Below are 18940 nucleotides of genomic sequence, written 5' to 3'. Positions count from 1 at the left end.
GTGAAGTGTACTGCGTCGATTGGCTGCGAGGCACCGGCCGCGTGTGATGTCCCGAGCAGCGATAGGCTCTCGCCTGCTGGGGGCTTCTCTTACGGGGACTCGGGACTCCCGGGAAGTGGACTAGCAGAGGAGGGGGCGAGCTAGCTGTCGCTGCGGACCGAGGAGGAGATCCCGGTGGGAGGCGGCCTCTCAGCGCCGGGTGGGCTGGTGAGCCGACGCGGCGGCGGCGGAGGCTGTGAGGAGCGCGTGGGCTAGGGACCGGCACAGAGGCCGGCACCGAGAAACCATGGCCCCGCAGAACCTGGGCACCTTCTGCCTGTTGCTGCTCTACCTCCTCGGGGCCGTGATCGCCGGGTGAGGAACAGGCAGCCGCGGGCACGGGGCCCGTGAGTCTGTCAGTCTTGGCTGGGGATGAGGGAGCATCGCCAGACTGAGGGAGTAGAGAGGGGCGTTGCTGAGGTGAGGGTGGGGGCAGAAGAATGGGTCCTGTGGGCCAGGCTCGCGGGGGGTGGAGAGGAGAGCAGTGGGTGGCACGAGTGAGGGGGCTTAGGTCCAGAGGCCCCTGGAGCTAGATTTGCCCCAAAGACTGGGATTTGGATGCACAGCCAGACACACCGTGGGGGTGGGGTTGCTGCTGAGCTGTAGAAGAGGGCCCTACAATGTATATAGCCTGCAGCCAGCCACTGAGGGGGCTGACATCAAAGTGGGTGGGTTATGATGCGAGGCTGAGTGAGGAGGTAGGAACAGACAGAGAAACCATGCTGGGACTGAAGGAAATTGGATTGAGGGAGCAAGGCAGACTCTTTGGAGAGTTCTTGTACTTTCCGGTTTCTTGAGATAATTCAGCCTAAGCTGTCATCATGCTTCACTGTCTCTCTTTGTGGTATCTTCTTGAGAAGCTTTATGATCTTAGGACGGGGAAGAGTATTTCACCAACAGGTAGTGAGCCATTCAAGACCACACATCCCCAATCCACTTATGAATTCTGTGCCTCTTAAGGAACCACCTCAAGTCTTATCTGTAGCATGAAGATAATAAGGTGCCCCCTGTATGAAGGGAGTAGGACCAACTGAACTCTTAAGGATCCTTCCAACCCTTTAGATCCATGGTATTAAAGCCTGATGACCACAGGATACGATATGCCAGGCTCATGTTTTAGAGTGTGGGAAATCTTAGCTTCTAACAATTCGTAAGTTTCTCTAACTGGAGGAGATGCTGGTTAGCAAAACTTTAAATTTTGAAGTACTTGTTATTTCTTCAAAGTTTTTTTCCCTGTACATATATGCTTACATTTACTGTCATTTTTTTTTCCTGTAAAGCATTTTAAATTGCTTAAAAAATTAGTTTCTTCTAGGTAATGCTCTTTTGTTTTTCTTAGTATGCTTTTGTTAGTACTTCACTTAAAACAACACATATCCTAAGATGTTTAAACAAAATGTCAGTATGAATTTGCTAATTCTGTAGCTTTAAATGCCAACCTTTTGGGGGTGGGGGACGGGGAAGAAGTCTTTTGGGAACTATAATATTGATGCTGAACTATGCCAGCCATCTTCTCCCTGATTTTTCTGGGCTGTTACTTAGCCATTTTAATATTAAGCATATTCTAAGTAAGCCTCATTCTTTAAAAAGCTCTTTTGTTATTAATTTTAGTGAACCTTTTTATTTATTTAATGCTTGTCTCAAGAGATCTCTGGGGCTTTGCAGATTTTGGGGGAGAGGATAAAGCATCTAATTATTTTTCATGGAATCCCTTGGGGGGGTGATAATTTTTCAGACTTATACCTGAAATGATTAAATGACTTTCCAAAATGGGACTAAGAGCTTATGAAATAATTTGTTCAATGTTCTGTCTTGTATCTCCTAGCACCCCAGTGCATTTTATCCCCATTGCGTTTTAAAATCACCATCACTACTACATTAGCATGTCCATTGTGAACAACTTTCCCATCCCCTGTGTTGAGAAATGCATTTTCAGAATAAATTTTGATGGCTCAAGTGACTCTGGCAAAAGGAGTAGGTTTCTGTGATCATGCTTAATTATTCATTTCATTCAATGATTATTTTTTTGGCGTCTTCTATGGGCTATAGTTCCTGCTCTGAAAATTTATCATAGTCTGTTCCATCCATTGGTCCTTCTTGCAAAGATTCCTTTTATAGTTAATTTGGTTCCAGCATAGTCCCTTGCCAGGAGGTCAGCGAATCTGTACTTTATCTCCCAGCTCATGCCATATATGTATTTGTAGCTGCTGAGACTTTAGGCTCTTGCATATGGGCTTCAGCAGCTGTCTGTCATTAAGACTTGACCAAGACAAACCAGTATAACCACTAGCAATGACTGCAAGACTGATATTTTCTCTCACTTTTAGCAAAATAACACCACACTTCATATATGCAAATGTATGTTATTCTTTCTTCAGGGTTCTTACTGGATTTTGGCTTAACCTCTATGGTAACCTCTCAAGTTAATTTCAGTCACTTCATGTTTAACATTCCAAACAAAGCTACTATTAGAACATTTATGTGATGGAATCTTTTTGAATAAAGAAAATTATCTTTTGGGTTTTATTTGACCTTTGGAAACAGCCAGAAATCATTTAAGTCACTAATAGAGGGAAGGGAAGAGGAGAATATTAATTTGATTATGTGGTTTTTGGTTGAAAATAACTTGTGGCCATAAGTAAAATAGTTTTCTTGCCTGAAGATAGTTCTAAGAGAAGTGTACCACAGATGTTTTGAATAATTCTAGCCAAGTTCAAAAAGTGCATAGCCTCTCATTATGACTATTTCAGTATATAAGACTCATCACAAATTCTGATGTGTTCTCTTTTTAGTCCTGCTTTTTTAAAAGTGTGTCACATGTATACCTTCATTTTCATACCTCTTTGCTCATATACAAACCTAAATGTAAAGGAAAAATATTTGGCTTTTAAAAATGTAATGTATAACTCTTTAATGAAGTACTCTCTCCCCCTCCCTATTCCCCAGGCGAGATTTCTATAAGATCTTAGGGGTACCTCGAAGTGCCTCTATAAAAGACATTAAAAAGGCCTACAGGAAACTAGCCCTACAGCTTCATCCTGACCGGAACCCTGATGATCCTCGAGCTCAGGAGAAATTCCAGGATCTAGGTGCTGCTTATGAGGTGAGTCAGGAAAAAGGATGAAGTATGAATAAAGCCTACAGATAGGGACGCCTGGGTGTCTCGGTCGGTTAAGCCGCTGCCTTCGGCTCAGGGCATGATCCCAGGGTCCTGGGATCGAGTCCCGCGTCGGGGTCCTTGTTCAGCAGGGAGCCTGCTTCTCTCTCTCTGCCTCTGCCTGCCACTCTGCCTGCTTGTGCTCTCTCTCTGACAAATAAATAAATAAAATCTTTTAAAAAATAAATAAATAAAAAATAAAACCTACAGATAGAGAAAAGTCAGCATAACACAGAGTAACACTCCTTTCTTTCAGGTCACTTCTTTTTAAAAAGAGACAATAGATAAAAATAAAAGTAGTGCTTACTGCTATATTGTATATTAAGGTTAGTATATGCTATTTCCTTTTTTTTTTCATACTAGTTTTTGTTTGATTAAGGAGATTCAGGTGAAAAAGATGAAAAAAAGAAAGAAAGAAAGATTGGTGGGTTAATGAGTAGATTGATCAACATTCAATCAGTTTGGGAGCTAGAACCAGAAATAGAAACAAAATTTAAATGAGGTTCGTAAATCCACATGCATACATGGAGCAGACGCATGACATGCAAGGCAGTTATAAGGTAAAACGTGACAGTGAATATTCTGCCTCCATGTTCGGAATCAACAGGGATTGTTGAGGACTGTGACAAACTGAAGCCTTCTTGCCCATTTTCAAGGGGACAGCTCTTACTCAAACCCAGCCAGTTTTTGCCATGTACAAATGGAAACAGTGTTGCCAGATCATGTAATTTTTTAAGATAAGTGGAAATCCAGATTTTTATGTAATTCTTTTGATTGAAAAATGTTGGTAACTGATTCAGTTTTAAAATTTCTTTTTTGTGCAGATCAGTCAAAACAGCTACAGTTTATAATTTGCAGCCTCTAATCAGGAGATGTAGATGCTTTTATCAGTATCATCTCATTTAATCTGCAGTAGGATACCATGAAATATAGCAGAGCTGGGCATATTCTTATTCCCATTTTTTATTCCATTATTAATTACACCAAGGAATATATTTTGAATGCTTAATAAGTTACTTATTATTGGGAAACTGTTGTACATAGATTCTTTCAACACTATGGTGAAAAAATTTTACAAATAAGTTCTAATAATCTTTCCTCTATTAGGAGGAAGCTATTTTTCATATGTTGCAATTCACTTTTCCTCTAGAAATAGAATAAGAGATCCGGATGGGGGAGGGGTTTCAGCCTTATTGAGATATAATTGACAAATAAAATGATAACATGTTTAAATGATTTGATATATGTGTACATTGTGAAAGAACTCTTCCCATGTAATTAACTAACACATCCAGCACAGCACTCATTTGTTTCTTTTTATGGTGAGAACATTTAAACTGCTTTCTTAGCAGATTTCAGTTTTTACATTACAGTGTTATCACTCTAGTGCTAACACTCCCATTTTCTAAAAGGGCACAGGAAAAAATAATTTAACTCTGAAAGTTATGGAGCTAAAACTTCTGAATTCAAGTTAAATCCCTGGATAGTGAGAAGCCTGGAACAAAATCTGAAAAATATTTTAGTAGTGGGAAAAACCCCAAAGGTAAGGGATCCCAAAGCCTAGATTAAAGAATCCACTGAACTAAACCAGTGATTTAAACCGAGGAGAAACCTAAAGCTAATGGGGCCCTCCCTTTCTTCTATTGACACCTTCAGGGCTCCTATAGGAGTGGAATTCCTAACCTAGGTCCCACAAATAAATTTGAGAGCGTTGGTGGACTCTCTTAAATTATACATAACATTTTGGTTCTTCTTGATAATATGGATTCCATATTTTGCACTATTTTCCCATAAATATTTCCTTTTTTTGCTAGGAACCCAATAGTCCAAAATATTTTTTAGGGAAGCTGTTGCTAAAAATTTGTCATGTTCTTTAAAGAGGCTACCATGTTGGGGCATCTGGGTGGCTTAGTTGGTTGAGCATCTGGCTCTTGATTTCAACTCAGATCATGATTTCAGGGTCATGGGATTGAGACCTGCATCAGGCTTCGTGCTGAGTGTAGAGCCTGCTTGGGATTCTCTCTCTCCCTCACCCTCTGCCTTTCACCCACTACTCTCATATTCACTCATTCTCTCTGTGTGTCTCTTAAAAAAAACAAAATCCTTGGAGTCTACCATGTTCTTAAGTGACAACCTAAGCAGGCTATATATAAATCATTTATGAGATTGCAGTTTATTTAACTCTAAGAACCTTTCTAGTCACTAGTTCAAATTTTCTTTTTTCTTTGTATCACTCACTTCATTGCCTTTGGTCCTTAGATAAATTAGTGTTCACAAATCAAAATCCCGGTTAAGTTGAAGAGTCTTCTGTGAATACAAATCTGTCTTCTCTACTGAACTGGGATTACTGCTGGCATCTTAATTAGTTGAGACTCTGAGTTGATTGGCCAATCATCTAAGAACCTTTATTTTCTTTTGAAAATAAACTAGTTTCCAAGACCATGGAATAAAATCGCTTTCCTTGGACAGAAAAAAACTGAGAAGGAAGTGAATTATAATAGATAACTTTAAGGATAGTTTGAGGGGGGGTGTGCAGTTACTCCAGATGTCTTTGCTGTCCATGAAAAGACTGACTCTAAAATAGTCTTTGGGGGTTTTGTTTTTGTGTGTGTGGCGCTTTTTTTTTTTTTTTTTAAGATTTTATTTATGAGGCACCTGGGTGGCTCAGTGGTTTAAAGTCTTTGCCTTCAGCTCAGGTCATGATCCCAGGGTCCTGGGATCGAGCCCTGCATCGGGCTCTCTGCTCAGTGGGGAGCCTGCTTCCTCCTCTCTCTCTGCCTGCCTCTCTGCCTACTTGTGATCTGATTATTTATTTGTCAGAGAGAGAGCATAAGCAGGGGGAGTAGCTGAGGCAGAGGGAGAAGCAGGCTCCCTGCTGAGCAAGGAGGCTGACGTGGGACTCAATCCCAGGACCCTGGCATCATGAACTGAAGACAGATGCTTAACCGACTGAGCCATCCAGATGTCTCTGTTCGGGGGTTTTGAAGTGGTATTTCTAATAGACCCAAATGTGGGGTTCATTTCTTTGTCGAGATAAACCCACAGGAGACTTGAAAGTAAAAATATTGGAAGTAAAAATATTGGAAGGCCAGATCACATGATAATAAGAGTTGTCTTTTTTGTTTGTTTGTTTTTTTAAGTTTGCCCATTTCTACTTCCCCGAAATAGCTAATTTTTTTAAGGATATTTACTAAAACATTCCTTTCATGTGAGCTGTCATATTACCTTTAGTCAAGTACTCTGGTTACTTCTGAACTAACCCATTTGTCTCTGCTTTTAAGAATGTTTTCTCTTGGGGTGCCTGGGTGGCTTAGTCAGTTAACCGGCTTCCTTCAGCTCAGTTCATGATTGGGATCAAGCCCCGAGTCGGGTTCCCTGATCTGCAAAGAATCTTCTTCTCCCTCTCCCTCTGCCTGCAACTCCTGCCTACTCATGCTCTCTATATCTCTGTCAAATAAATAAAATCTTTAAAAAAAAAAAAAAGAATGCTCTCTCTCTCTCTCAGGATGCCTGGGTAGCTCAGTCTGTTAAGCCGTCTGCCTCTGGCTCAGGGCACGATCCCAGGGTCCTAGGATTGAGTCCCACTTTGGGCTCCTTGCTTGGCGAGGAGTCTGCTTCTCTCTCTGCCTGCCACTCCCCCTGCTTGTGCGCACTCGTTCTCTCTCTCTCTGATAAATAAATAAAATCTTAAAAAAAAAAAAAGAATATTCTCTGTCATACATTCAATTTCTTGTAACATATCAGATACATTTAGAAAAAGAAAATTTTTGCAGTGGCTTCTTACACATCACTCAGCCCGTAGCCAAAGTGTGTCCTGTTTATATATGCCAGGCAGATCTTCCGTTTCTTTTGCTGAGTTAGCAGGCCCCATCTACTTCCAGCTTCTCTTTCCCTGAGCCAGTGCAAGTATGGGTTTGAAATAACTTTCCCCTCAATCTGCTGTCTAAATATTTCGATTCAGAATAACAAAGGAGGTATAAAATTATTTAGTTGTCAAAATTATATGTGTGGGTCGGGGCTCCTGAGTGGCTCAGTGGGTTAAAGCCTCGACTTTCGGCTCAGGTCATGATCCCAGGGTCCTGGAATCGAGCCCCACATCGGGCTCTCTGCAGGGAGAGCCTGCTTTCCCCCACCCCGCCCCCACCTGCCTCTCTGCCTACTTGTGATCTCTTCAAATAAATAAATAAAATCTTCCCAAAAAAATTATATGTGTGGGTATACTTCAGATTTCTCTACATAGGTGGGAAGCTTTTACTTTTTTTGGCAAGTTGAAAGCAGATTTTAAAGAGTATGGAAGCTTACTTTGTTTTGATATTCTTCAGTATTATAAATGGAATCGGCCCAATCTTTCCAAGCTGTGAAATAATCCTTGAGCAGTCTTCATAGAGCAGTGGTTTCTTTGTTTGTTATTTTACTCTGTAATTCAGACTCAGAAGTTTACAAACTTAAACATATATGTGGCAGACAGCATTCTTCTACAAAAGGATTTCTACCTAACCCCCAAATGGAAAAGGGATAATGAAATATAGTAGTATAGACCTTTCTGAAGGGCCTAAAATTGGATTACCTTGACCTGTCAGTCTTCTAATGTGTGTGGAGGGGAGGCACATATATGGTGTGGACAGATTTTAAGGCTGTCCCGTTTTGCTGCTGCTATCACTAATGACAATCTGTCATAGTCCTATCCTAATCTATGGTTCAGAGATCTACTGTGTCATAGAGGTGAACAGCACAACCACAATAATCAAACTGCATGGGAAATAAACCTGTGGAATTCATCTCACCTCTTTTCTGTTGTTGCCCTCCCTTTTACCCCCACATTGCTAATCTCAGATATGATTTTTATGTGACTAGGCCAATTTTGGTAAAGACAGGAATTGAGCACTGTGAAGTTCCAAAATGAACAGTGCATCAAAGAATTTAGTCTGCTGAAGAAAATATATACTTGCCTTAATACCATATCGAATGAACACTGCATTCCACAAAAATGATAGAGACCGTATCAGTCTAAAAATACAGCATAAATACGAATGTACCTTAATCGCATATAACCAACTCATGATCTTTTCCTCCGCTGGCTTTTGTCCCCAGGTTCTGTCAGATAGTGAAAAACGGAAACAATATGATACTTACGGTGAAGAGGGATTAAAAGATGGTCATCAGAGCTCCCATGGAGACATTTTTTCACAGTAAGTAATTTGCCTATTTGCAAAGTTAGTATCTGAGAGTGGATCACTGGATTATTATTAAAGATTTATCCTTGCTCCCTTGTTCAGAAGCTTTTGATGAAGAATAAAATTCAACTGATTCTTGACCAAGAGGTCAGTCATCCTCCTCCCTGTGGGAATGCACCCTTCTATTTTCATAAAGCTCCAAAAAAGATAGCCCCGAAAGTGCTGTCCATCCAGCTCACTGTTCAATCACATTGACCCTGACGATGCTAGGGGCCCCATATGTTGGAAACCAGTATGTGTTGTCTGTTCTCTTAGAATCTGCAAACCGTTAATGCATAAAGTTATTCTCATAAGCAGAAAGAGTGAGGGAAATTCCTACCCCCATACCCAGAACTGCCTCTTTTTCATTCTGTCAACGAGAGAGGGGTATCTATGGTTTCAGCATTGGTGGAAGGAATTAGGGTAGAGGCTCTTTATCTCCTTTTGCACATCACTTTCTGGGAGTGCTAAATGGCTGGAATAATCCCCACCTTTCTCTCACTCTCTTTGAACCCCTCTTTATTGAATTTCTATATGCCCTGATGATGCCATGTAAGATCTTAATCTGGGGTTTCAAATCAAGTTATAAACAAAAAAAAAGTTTGAGCATGCATTCCTATGGGGAAAAGGTTTATTCCTTTCTTCTTAAAAAGTCTTTGTGAACCCTTTCCCGAAGAAAGTTAAGAATCACTCTTGCATACAGTAGTTTACCCCATTTAGTATTTGCGGGTAGCTGTAGATTTTTCAGGACTTGTGAAGGTATGTGAGTGGTATGATTAGGAAATCCTTCTCTTCCCCAGGTTTGATTTGGTTATGTTAGCCTACTAGGAAAGTGTCCTGTTCCACTTGGCTATTAGAAGTGATACCAGAAAGAGAAAGCTCCCATCTGCAGCAACCACCTCCTCTCCCCAGACCCTGCAAATCCTCCCTGTCTGTTTTTGTTTAAGATTCAAGGAATCTATTCACCAAGATTAGTTGGTGGGTGGGAGGGAGTTACCTAGATGTCATCACTTGCTAATATCTGAGGCTTCTTAGCATCAAAAATTAATGTTAAGATTAGAACACCTGTACATTTGAAGGTCATTGTTTATTTTAATTCAAAGTGATGTTTTTGTTACTTAGAAAAATTGATTTACGTTTTGTAGAGAACAGAGCTTCCTTTTTCTTAAGGTCCAGCATTCTACTAAGGCTGACGCTTTTTTAGCTTATTTAATTACGTACCCAAGAGTTTTATATAGAACAGTAGCTTCTTTAACTAGAGCTAGTTTCTAAATATACGAAGTGAATGCTCAAAATGTTCAAAATTACCATTAGAGTCAGAATCATCTGAGTTTATAAATACTATGCCCTTTTTCAGTAAGTCTATTATATCCTGATATTCCTCCATATTAAAACAAATTATTATTTTCGTGATTAACACAACTTTGAATTCATTGGCACACTGTATTTATGCACTATGCTATATGTCTGGACAATATTTATTAAAAGAAATTTTTTTGTGGCGGGGCAATATAGTTGATATTGTATAAATTAAAAATTGTGTATGTTATATGACTTCAATGTATTAAAAATGTCCGGTTTTATACAATATGTTGGTAGGAGACAATATTGTATCCATGTGAAGAAAAGTAAATAATTGCAGATACGAGCTCTGCTTTCTTTTCCTGATGATTTTACATTTATCCACAGCTTCTTTGGAGATTTTGGTTTCATGTTTGGAGGAACCCCTCGTCAGCAAGACCGAAATATTCCAAGAGGCAGTGATATCATTGTAGATCTAGAAGTCACTTTGGAAGAAGTATATGCAGGAAATTTTGTGGAAGTAAGTTCAAACAATACAGCTATTCATACTAACTCCCAGAACTTGTTCTTTTGACCAAAAACAAGGAATTTCTGAGTACCTTCTCTGTCTTTTGGGAGTCGGGGGAGTAACTAGATGTACCGAATTGAGTTAATCATAATCTTTGGTTCATGATGCACAGCTCTTGTTTCATGAACTCATTGCCTAGCCCAAGAACTAACTACAAAAAGACCACCACTCATATCTGCCCTGTGCTACGCCCTGCTTCCATCCCTCTGCCTCCCTTCAGAGCTAGCTGCCCTCCTGAGTTTGGTCTTTATCATTCCCTTGTTACTCTTGTCTCTTTGTTGTATTACATGTGTATGAATACCTGAATAATATGTCATTGTGTTTTCATTGTTTTTGACCTTGTAAAAATGGTATCACACCATACCTTCCCTCCTGGGACTGGCTTCTTTTACTGTTATGTTACCAAGGTTGGTGCCTGTTGCTGTCACTGTAATTCTGCTGAACAGAATCTTATTATGAATGTTACTGTATCAGTAAGCATGTAGGTTATTTCCAGGGTGGGTTTTTTTTTTTTTCCCACTTCCTCACAGTGCTGTTAAATGAACTTGTACGTACATCCAAGTACATGTGAGCAAGAATTTCTCTTGGGTGTATATATGGAAGAGTGAAATTGCTGGGGAATCTGAACTAGTGTGATGTGTACAGGATGATTCTCTATTGTTTTCTCCATTGATGACTACCAGCACTTCCACCAGCAGTTCATGAGATTCTGTAGATCTTCTGCCCCTCTAAAACAGAATTATTAGATTTTTCAGTTTTTGCCCATCAAGTGGGCAGAGATGTTATGTCATTGTGGTCTTGATATGTATTTTCTTAATTCATAATTAGGATAAACATCTATGGCCATATTTGTTTTCTCTCTTGGGAAATCTGTTCATATTTTGCCCATTTTTTTTTGCCTTTTTCTTATTGATTTCTAAGAATAGTTTATTCTTACTATTAACCTTTGTTGGCTAGAGGTAGCCAGTTTGTAACTTGTGTTTCCATTATATTGAAGATTTATTTAAAATGAACAGAAGTAGTTAATTTTAACGTGGCCAAATTTATCAGTCTTTACTTTTATGATTAGTTTTTGTATCTTGTTTAAGAAATTCTTTCTGGGGGTTGCCTGGGTGGCTTAGTTGATTAAGTGACTGCATTTGGTTCGGGTCATGATCCTGGAGTCCTGGGATCAAGTCCCAAATCAGGCTTCCTGCTTGGCACGGAGCCTGCTTCTCCCTCTGGCCCTCCCCGCTCACATGCTCTCTCTCTCTCACACCCTCTCATTCTCTCTCTCTCAAATTAATAAATAAAATCTTAAAAAAAAAAAAAAGAAAGAAAGAAAGAAAGAAATTCTTTTCTGCCCTAAAATCAGAAAACAGGTCACTTATATTTTCTACTTAAACTTTGGGATCTTTTCATTTGAGGTTATTCATCTCTTTTTAGTTCTGGAAAATTTATTTGTTATTTTTTCAAATACATAATCCTCTTTGTTGGCATTTCTCCTTCTATCTGCTCTTAACTTTCTTTTAAATATAAAAACAAACAAACAAAAAACCCATTCTAGTTCTTTAGCCTTCTCTGCTTCCTTCTAGGAGAGTGCCTTATTTTGGACTTCTGCCTCACTATAGTCTTCAACTATGTCTATCCTAATAATATCCCCTTTGCTGCTTTTTTATTTCAATTCACGTTTTTATACATAACAACTATACTGGATCCTTACATTATCGCTAAGGTCTTTCCTGATCTCCTTAAATATTACCATGCTTATTTTAAATTCTTGGCCTGTCTTCTCTAATACATTTGCTTAAAATATATGTTTTATCCAGTTTGTTGTCTTTTCTGCAGGTGGGGGCTATATAGTTGGACTCCTCAAGTGTCCAGAATTTTTTTTTGGCCTTTGAGCTTGCATTTCCCCCATGGGTGTTAGCAAGTCTCTTTCCCTGGTAGAGCATCTTGGGGCAAACCTTTTCGTAGTGGTTTTAACTGTGTTTTATTTGTCTATGTTCTTGAAGGTTTTTTGGGGTTTTTTGGTTTTGTTTGGTGTCTGGGGTCTGTTGTTTTGGAAGAGGGGGCCAAGCAGTGCTTGTCCCAAGGCAGTTCAAGAGAAAGGTGAGAGCAGAACTTCAACTACTTTTCTCTAGCATCTCCGCAGTGGCCTCCACTAGCTGCTGCCCCAAGCTGTAGCCACTACACTGTACACATGCTAGTTCCAAACAGCCTTCCATCTCTGGAATTTTCCAACCAATTGTGTGTTATAATTGTTTCCTGAAATCCATGTTTCCTTTTAGTTTTTAGAGGATTTTGGAGGAGATAGCCAGTAGCCCATGCTTACATACCAGCTTGACAGGAAGCATTCTCATTAGTTGTGCTTTTGCTCCAAGTAGTTGAAAGAAGACTGGATAGTTGCAGAGGGTGCATGGGCTTCCAATACAGTGCTTCGGTCTGAGTATTCGGGACATCTCTCCTTCAAAAGCAAGATAGGTTGTTGAGGTAGGAGAAGGTGGTGAGCCTAATGAACTCCCTTGTTCCCTCCAGACATGTTGTCTGCAGTCATTACTAATACCCTGTGTATATCACTCCTCAGTTAGCACAAAAATCCAGTTGTTGTAAAGGATGTCTGCCTTGCCATTTAAATGATCCATGGAAAGTTCTTTTTCAAGGAAGAATGACCTTGAAGAAAGCATGGTAATTAAAAGCACAGACTTCAGAGCTAGACTGCCTAATTTCAAATACTGGTTCTGCCATATATTAGTTACGTGACCTTGGTCATGTTCCTGAACCTTTCTGTGCCTTCATTACTTCCCTTATAAAACGGAGACCGTATCACTATCTACTTCATGAAGTTGATGCAAGGATCAAGCAAGTTCATGTATGTAAAAGTGCATTGTTTGTTTGGCACAGAGTAAGTGTCATAGAGTGTCTGCTCTAATTACTGTTGTCATTTATTCCATTGACCTAGGCTTTCATGTATTTGTGGGCTGGAAGGGGCTTTCCTCCTGAGCGTCTGTGTCATCCTGCTGTGTGAACATGTCCCTTATGATTAGGCGTCTGACTGATGAAACAGGCAAAACCCAGAATACAGTTCTTCATGTGTCTGGGTTCCCACGTACCTTGAGGGAGCAGGGTGTCTGGTTGCAGGTGGCGACAAAGAGATGATCATTGTGTCCCTCACATGTTCAGTATCTGATGTGAGATAGTAGTGGGCAACCGTCCTAAACTGAGTTGCCTGAAACAAGCAAGTGTTTTCATTAGATTTATCATAGCTAATGGTATGGTGGCAGCCAATACCAGCTTTTCAAGGCCATGGTTGTTCTCCAGGGCCTGTGCTTTGCACGGCTCAGATTTCTTAAAAGATAGCAATTCTGTGAACAGCTTCAACTCTGTGGTGTTTAGTTGTGCCTTAGAAATGCCGATATCATCCACCTCATTTTTCAGTTCTCTTCTTTTTTAATCCCCTCTCTCTCCTCCAGCTTCAGACGTGGAGTCGTTTAAGTATCCGTTTGCTTCATTCCTGCATGGGATGGGGGCTGATTTGTAACTCCATAAAGGCTTCTCTCAGCATTAGGTCTCCCTGGGGGATAGCTTGCCGGAGAAGGGAACATTCCAGCGCCAGCACCTGTTCAGCCCTGATCAGCTGAGGAAACCAGAGGCTCTTTTATAGGGAGAGAAGCTGATGTTGTTTATGTACTTCTTAGGTAGTTCGAAACAAACCTGTGGCAAGGCAGGCTCCGGGCAAACGAAAATGCAATTGCCGGCAAGAGATGCGGACTACCCAGCTGGGCCCAGGGCGTTTCCAGATGACCCAGGAGGTGGTCTGTGATGAGTGCCCTAACGTCAAGTAAGTAAGCACGTCAAGTAAGGTCAAGTGAGCACCTTCTCTGTTCCACTGAGACACTCATCCTCTCACTTGTTTCATAAAATGCTCGTGGTCCATACCGAGATTTTTCCCCCTATATCCCGGCACCCTCCTTTCTCTCTCTTTTTCACATTGCACCAGAGGATAGAGCAAAGATATGTCTTGCTCTATCTTATAAAAAGATATATCTTTTTATTTTTCCCAAAAGTATGTCTCCTATATCTCTTTCTGTATTTCTGAACTAATAAGCTGTGCCCTTTATCGCTGAATATACTTAGCAAATGTTAATGTTACATTTTTCCTACTTGGAATAGTAGAGCAGTCAAATATATCCAGCTAACACCGCAGATGAGAGAAGTACTATTTGCTGATTATGCCATAAACATAACTATTTAATTGACTGTATATTATATATATATATATATATCAAAACTAGATCAGTTCTTTATGGGATCAGGAAAAATATCAGATAGGATAAACTTTGCTTCTGATTCCTGTCCTTCCAGATGGAAATTTATGTAAGAGTGAGTAGTTTTCTCTATTATTGATCACTCAGCTTAAAGTAATCAGTCTACTGCAGGCTTCTTTGGAGGCAACAGCCACAAAATTGTACAATAAATAGTAGTTTTGCCCTGGCTTTTGGCATGTAGGAGATGTAAATAGATCTCAGATGGTTGTGTCAACTAGAGGGATGGAATAGTCTTTCAAGAAACAACTCTGATAAAACAGAAAAAATTAATTATGTGTATGTGGAGTTTGGTTTGTATTTTCATTTTTTTCTTTTTAAATTCTATTTCAGACTAGTGAATGAAGAACGAACACTGGAGGTAGAAATAGAACCTGGGGTGAGAGATGGCATGGAGTACCCCTTTATCGGAGAAGGTGAAACGCTGATATTGATGTTTTACTGTCATAATTCTGTGTTCTCTGTGTGCTTGTGAATACCAGCCACCCCCACCTCACATCATATCCTAATGGCCACATAGTAAATGCATGTATTATTTCCAACACTCTCCAGTCAGTTTTAGGGCACAGAAAGCCTTCCGTGGCCTTCCTGGATGTTCACCTTAAACCATAGCACTACAGATTATCTTTAGAATACCATGGCCAAAAGCTAACTACCTAGTAGCTTTTTATCTAGTAGTCTAAGTTATTTCAAAATTTAGGGTGTTCAGACCCTAATGAATTAATTTTAACTCAGCAGCAAAAGAAGATACGTAGCTCTGGTTGGCATTAATCAAAGGCTCTCAGAACTCCCCTTTGAGGTTTCTGAAAGAAAAGAAGCTTTAAGACTTTAGGTTCAAGAAATCAATGAATCTTTCTTTGTTTAGGAAACAGGTCAAGTTATTTATTGCTGTGCCTGAGATACAGGTGATCTTCACTAATAATCTGAAAGTTGATATAACCAGTTAGAGACACTGCTTTCACAGATAGACTCGATAGACCATACCTAAGGTAGTGGCTTTAAAAAATTCTCCTAAACTGCAGATAGATTTGCAGCATGCATAATGTGCGACTTAAATGTGCCATCATCTCTTCGAACTAGGTGAGCCTCACGTGGATGGAGAGCCAGGGGACCTGCGGTTCCGAATCAAAGTTGTCAAGTAAGTGATCAGATTTTGGAGACCGTCTCTTTAGCCCCTGCTTTTCAGATGAGTTGGATTAGGATAGAGACAAATGGATAGCCACCAGGACACTGTTAGAGTTTACTCTCTGTCCATGCCCTTCGTACCCTAAATGATCGTTTGTAACTCTACAATACTGAAAATTTGTGGTTGTGGCTGAGGATTGAGCTGTTAACATATTTACTCAGGACCTACAAAACCAAAAGATGTTGGAACGAAAAACTGATGAGACAAGTAAGGAGTTGTAAAAGAGAGGCAAACACAAATGCGTCTCAAGGAGACCTGAGATTTCGACTGAGGAAGCATGGCACCATACAAGGATGGAAGACTTGAGATAGAAAGGACCTTCTATTACATAATCTGCAGCTTCTCTTTAGCATGAAGTGCTGCTTATATAAGAATTTTGCCCGGGGCTCAAGCTTTCCGGTTTTTTATTTCTCTCCTGTTACCACCTTGAGAAGCAGTGGTACCTCTGCTTCTGAGGACTCAGTAAAACAAGTTTCCCACGTAAATATGGAGAAATGGGCCCTCACTGCCTCAGACTTTCCCCAGCTTCCTTACCTACTTTATGAACATGTGATCTGCGTCTCTAGAGCTGACCTGGCCTTGAGCCCAGCTCTGGAGACCTTCCCAAACCCGTTCCTGATGCCCATTGCCCAGTCCTCACTGCCAGAACTTGTCTTTCTCTTTTCTGTAATCTAATTACTCCTACTTTTACTGTAGGAGTAATTTTACTTTTACTTTTTAGTAATTTTACTTTTTTTACTTTTACTTTTTTAGTAATTACTTTTACCTCTGCCTTCTACTGATTTATAAGCTCCTTAAGCTTAGGATTTATAAATCTTATAGAACTTTGTAGTTTCAATTAATACTATACACAAAGGAATATCAAATAAATGTTTATTGTTTGAAAGAGGGGTATTCATCCTTTCCACAAGATTTTTCTAAAATATTTTTGAATGCTTTCCAAAGAAAGATGGAAAATTTTGATTTTTACCTTGTTCTGTTTTTAGACACCCAATATTCGAAAGGAGAGGAGATGATTTATACACAAATGTGACAATCTCACTAGTGGAGTCTCTGGTGGGCTTTGATATGGATATTACTCATTTGGATGGTCACAAGGTAAACACACCAATTTTCCTGCTTCCTGTCCTTTTAAAACCTTCATGTGGGTGGTTTGGGGATTACATGTTTGATTTCTCTTTTTATTTTGAAAACGTATTTCTTTGGCTTGCAGTGTCCTAGTGATGTTTCCCTTGTCCCCTCATCTTTGATGCTGTGCTGAACTGTGACAGGAGCTCTGGACACCAAGGCTCACTAGAAGCCATGTGTTGTATTTCAAGAGTCCTAGTCTGGTCACATTTCCTTTTGCTTTCTTTCTTTCTTTCTTTCTTTTTTTTTTTTAAGATTTTATTTATTTATTTAACAGGCAGAGATCACAAGTAGGCAGAGAGGTAGGCAGAGTGAGAAGGGGGAAGCAGGCTCCCTGCTGAGCAGAGAGGCGATGTGGGACTTGATCCCAGGACCCTGGGATTATGGCCTGAGCCGAAGGCAGAGGCTTTAATCCACTGAGCCACCCAGGCGCCCCATCTTCTTTTTTTTTTTTTTAAATAAAGATTGTATTTATTTATTTGAGAGAGAGAGAGAGGCATAGATTGCGAGAGAGAGCATGAGTGGGGAGGAAAGAGAGAAGCAGACCTCCCGCTGAGCAGGGAGTCTGACATGGGGCCTGATCCCAGGACCCCGAGATCATGACCTGAGTCGAAAGCAGACGCTCGACAAACTGAGCCACTCAGGTGCCCCCTACCCATTTGCTTTCTAGGTACATATTTCCCGGGATAAGATCACCAGACCAGGAGCCAAGCTATGGAAGAAAGGAGAAGGGCTCCCCAACTTTGACAACAACAACATCAAGGGCTCTTTGATAATCACTTTTGATGTGGATTTTCCAAAAGAACAGTTAACAGAGGAAGCAAGAGAAGGTGAGCAGTCTAATGAGAGAGAGAACATGTGTGCACATGTGTGTATGTCTGTGGCATGTGACTATGAGAACAGTGGTTAAAGAGGATCGGTAAAAAAACCAAAACCCTCAAGGGACATCAGACAGCAAACACAGGACCAGAAAATGAACTTGACTTCCTGTAAAGGAGATATTCAGAATTCTTCTGTCACTATTTTACAAAGAGCTATATGAGTTGGGCTTTGAAACTGAGGACGTGTGAATGTGAATGCATGTGAATTGGAATCATATAAAACAAATTAGCTGGACCAAACCATAAAGGGAAGTATCAGGTAGACATTAGCAGGGCTAGAGGCTCAGAGGTGTGGCGTCAGCAAGGGCTGCTTGAGGCAAGGGGCCTGCTGGTGCATCCTAATTAGGAAGAGGAAGGAGAATGGTGAAAGAGATCAAAACTGAAAAGAGGACAAGGAAGAAGGAACGGAAGATCACTGAAGAGCTTTACTTCCTTTTTGATGGCCTCTTCTCATTTCTCATTGGATAGGGTTTTGTGGGATATGTGTATGGTCTGTGTGCCTGAGAGACAGAAAGAGACAAGGGGCAGTCTTGGACATACCTGTGCCTGTGGGGGGGTTTAGGGGATCCACATGCAATAGACTTGAACATGAGTAGTTATTTGTTTAATTCGGATCCACAGCTGTCATACAGCTTTTTGTGAGCCTTCCCATGAAACCTGCTCTTTAAACTCTACAGAAATCACCTTTTATTGATGGAACCACTTGTTCCCTCTTTTTTCAGGTATCAAACAGCTACTGAACCAAGGATCAGTGCAGAAGGTATACAATGGACTGCAAGGGTATTAAGAGTGAATAAAATTGGACTTTGTTTAAAATAAGTGAATCAGCGATATTTATTATCTACAGGGGTTTTTTTGTGTGTGTGTTTTTATTCTTATTTTTAATAATCAAGTTTGGCTTAATTTTTTTTCTCTAATGATCGTCATGAGATGAATAAGAGGGCTTAAGAATTTGCCCATTTGTGTTCAGAAAAGGCTGGCCAGCAAAAGGTTTAATAATACCTCTCCCTTTGGGGATTTAATGTCTGGTGCTGCTGCCTGAGTTTCAAGAATTAATGCCGCAAGAGGACTCCAAGAGCAAAAGAAACACAATATAAAGGGTTGGGGTTAATTGTTAGCTATTTCATTCAAAATGACAACTGGAGAAGTCTGTTTTTAAATA

At 40.2% G+C, this 18940-nt stretch overlaps 1 protein-coding gene across 1 annotated transcript; it reads left to right on the top strand.

Moving 5' to 3' along the window:
* The first annotated feature begins 1 nt into the window (after position 1).
* DNAJB11 (DnaJ heat shock protein family (Hsp40) member B11) lies at positions 2-18597 on the top strand. The gene is made up of 10 exons (XM_059163202.1): positions 2-354; positions 2986-3142; positions 8288-8385; positions 10099-10231; positions 13957-14099; positions 14917-14999; positions 15664-15721; positions 16756-16867; positions 17568-17727; positions 18501-18597. Exons 1-10 carry the CDS (start codon positions 287-289, stop codon positions 18563-18565), a joined length of 1077 nt encoding a protein of 358 aa, XP_059019185.1. The 5' UTR covers positions 2-286; the 3' UTR covers positions 18566-18597.
* The last annotated feature ends 343 nt before the right edge of the window (positions 18598-18940 follow it).

The sequence above is a fragment of the Mustela lutreola genome, chromosome 2, assembly GCF_030435805.1.
Source record: "Mustela lutreola isolate mMusLut2 chromosome 2, mMusLut2.pri, whole genome shotgun sequence".
Classification (NCBI taxonomy): Eukaryota; Metazoa; Chordata; class Mammalia; order Carnivora; family Mustelidae; genus Mustela; species Mustela lutreola.
Note: the sequence above shows the minus strand (reverse complement) of the source record. Positions and strands in the feature narration are given on the sequence as shown.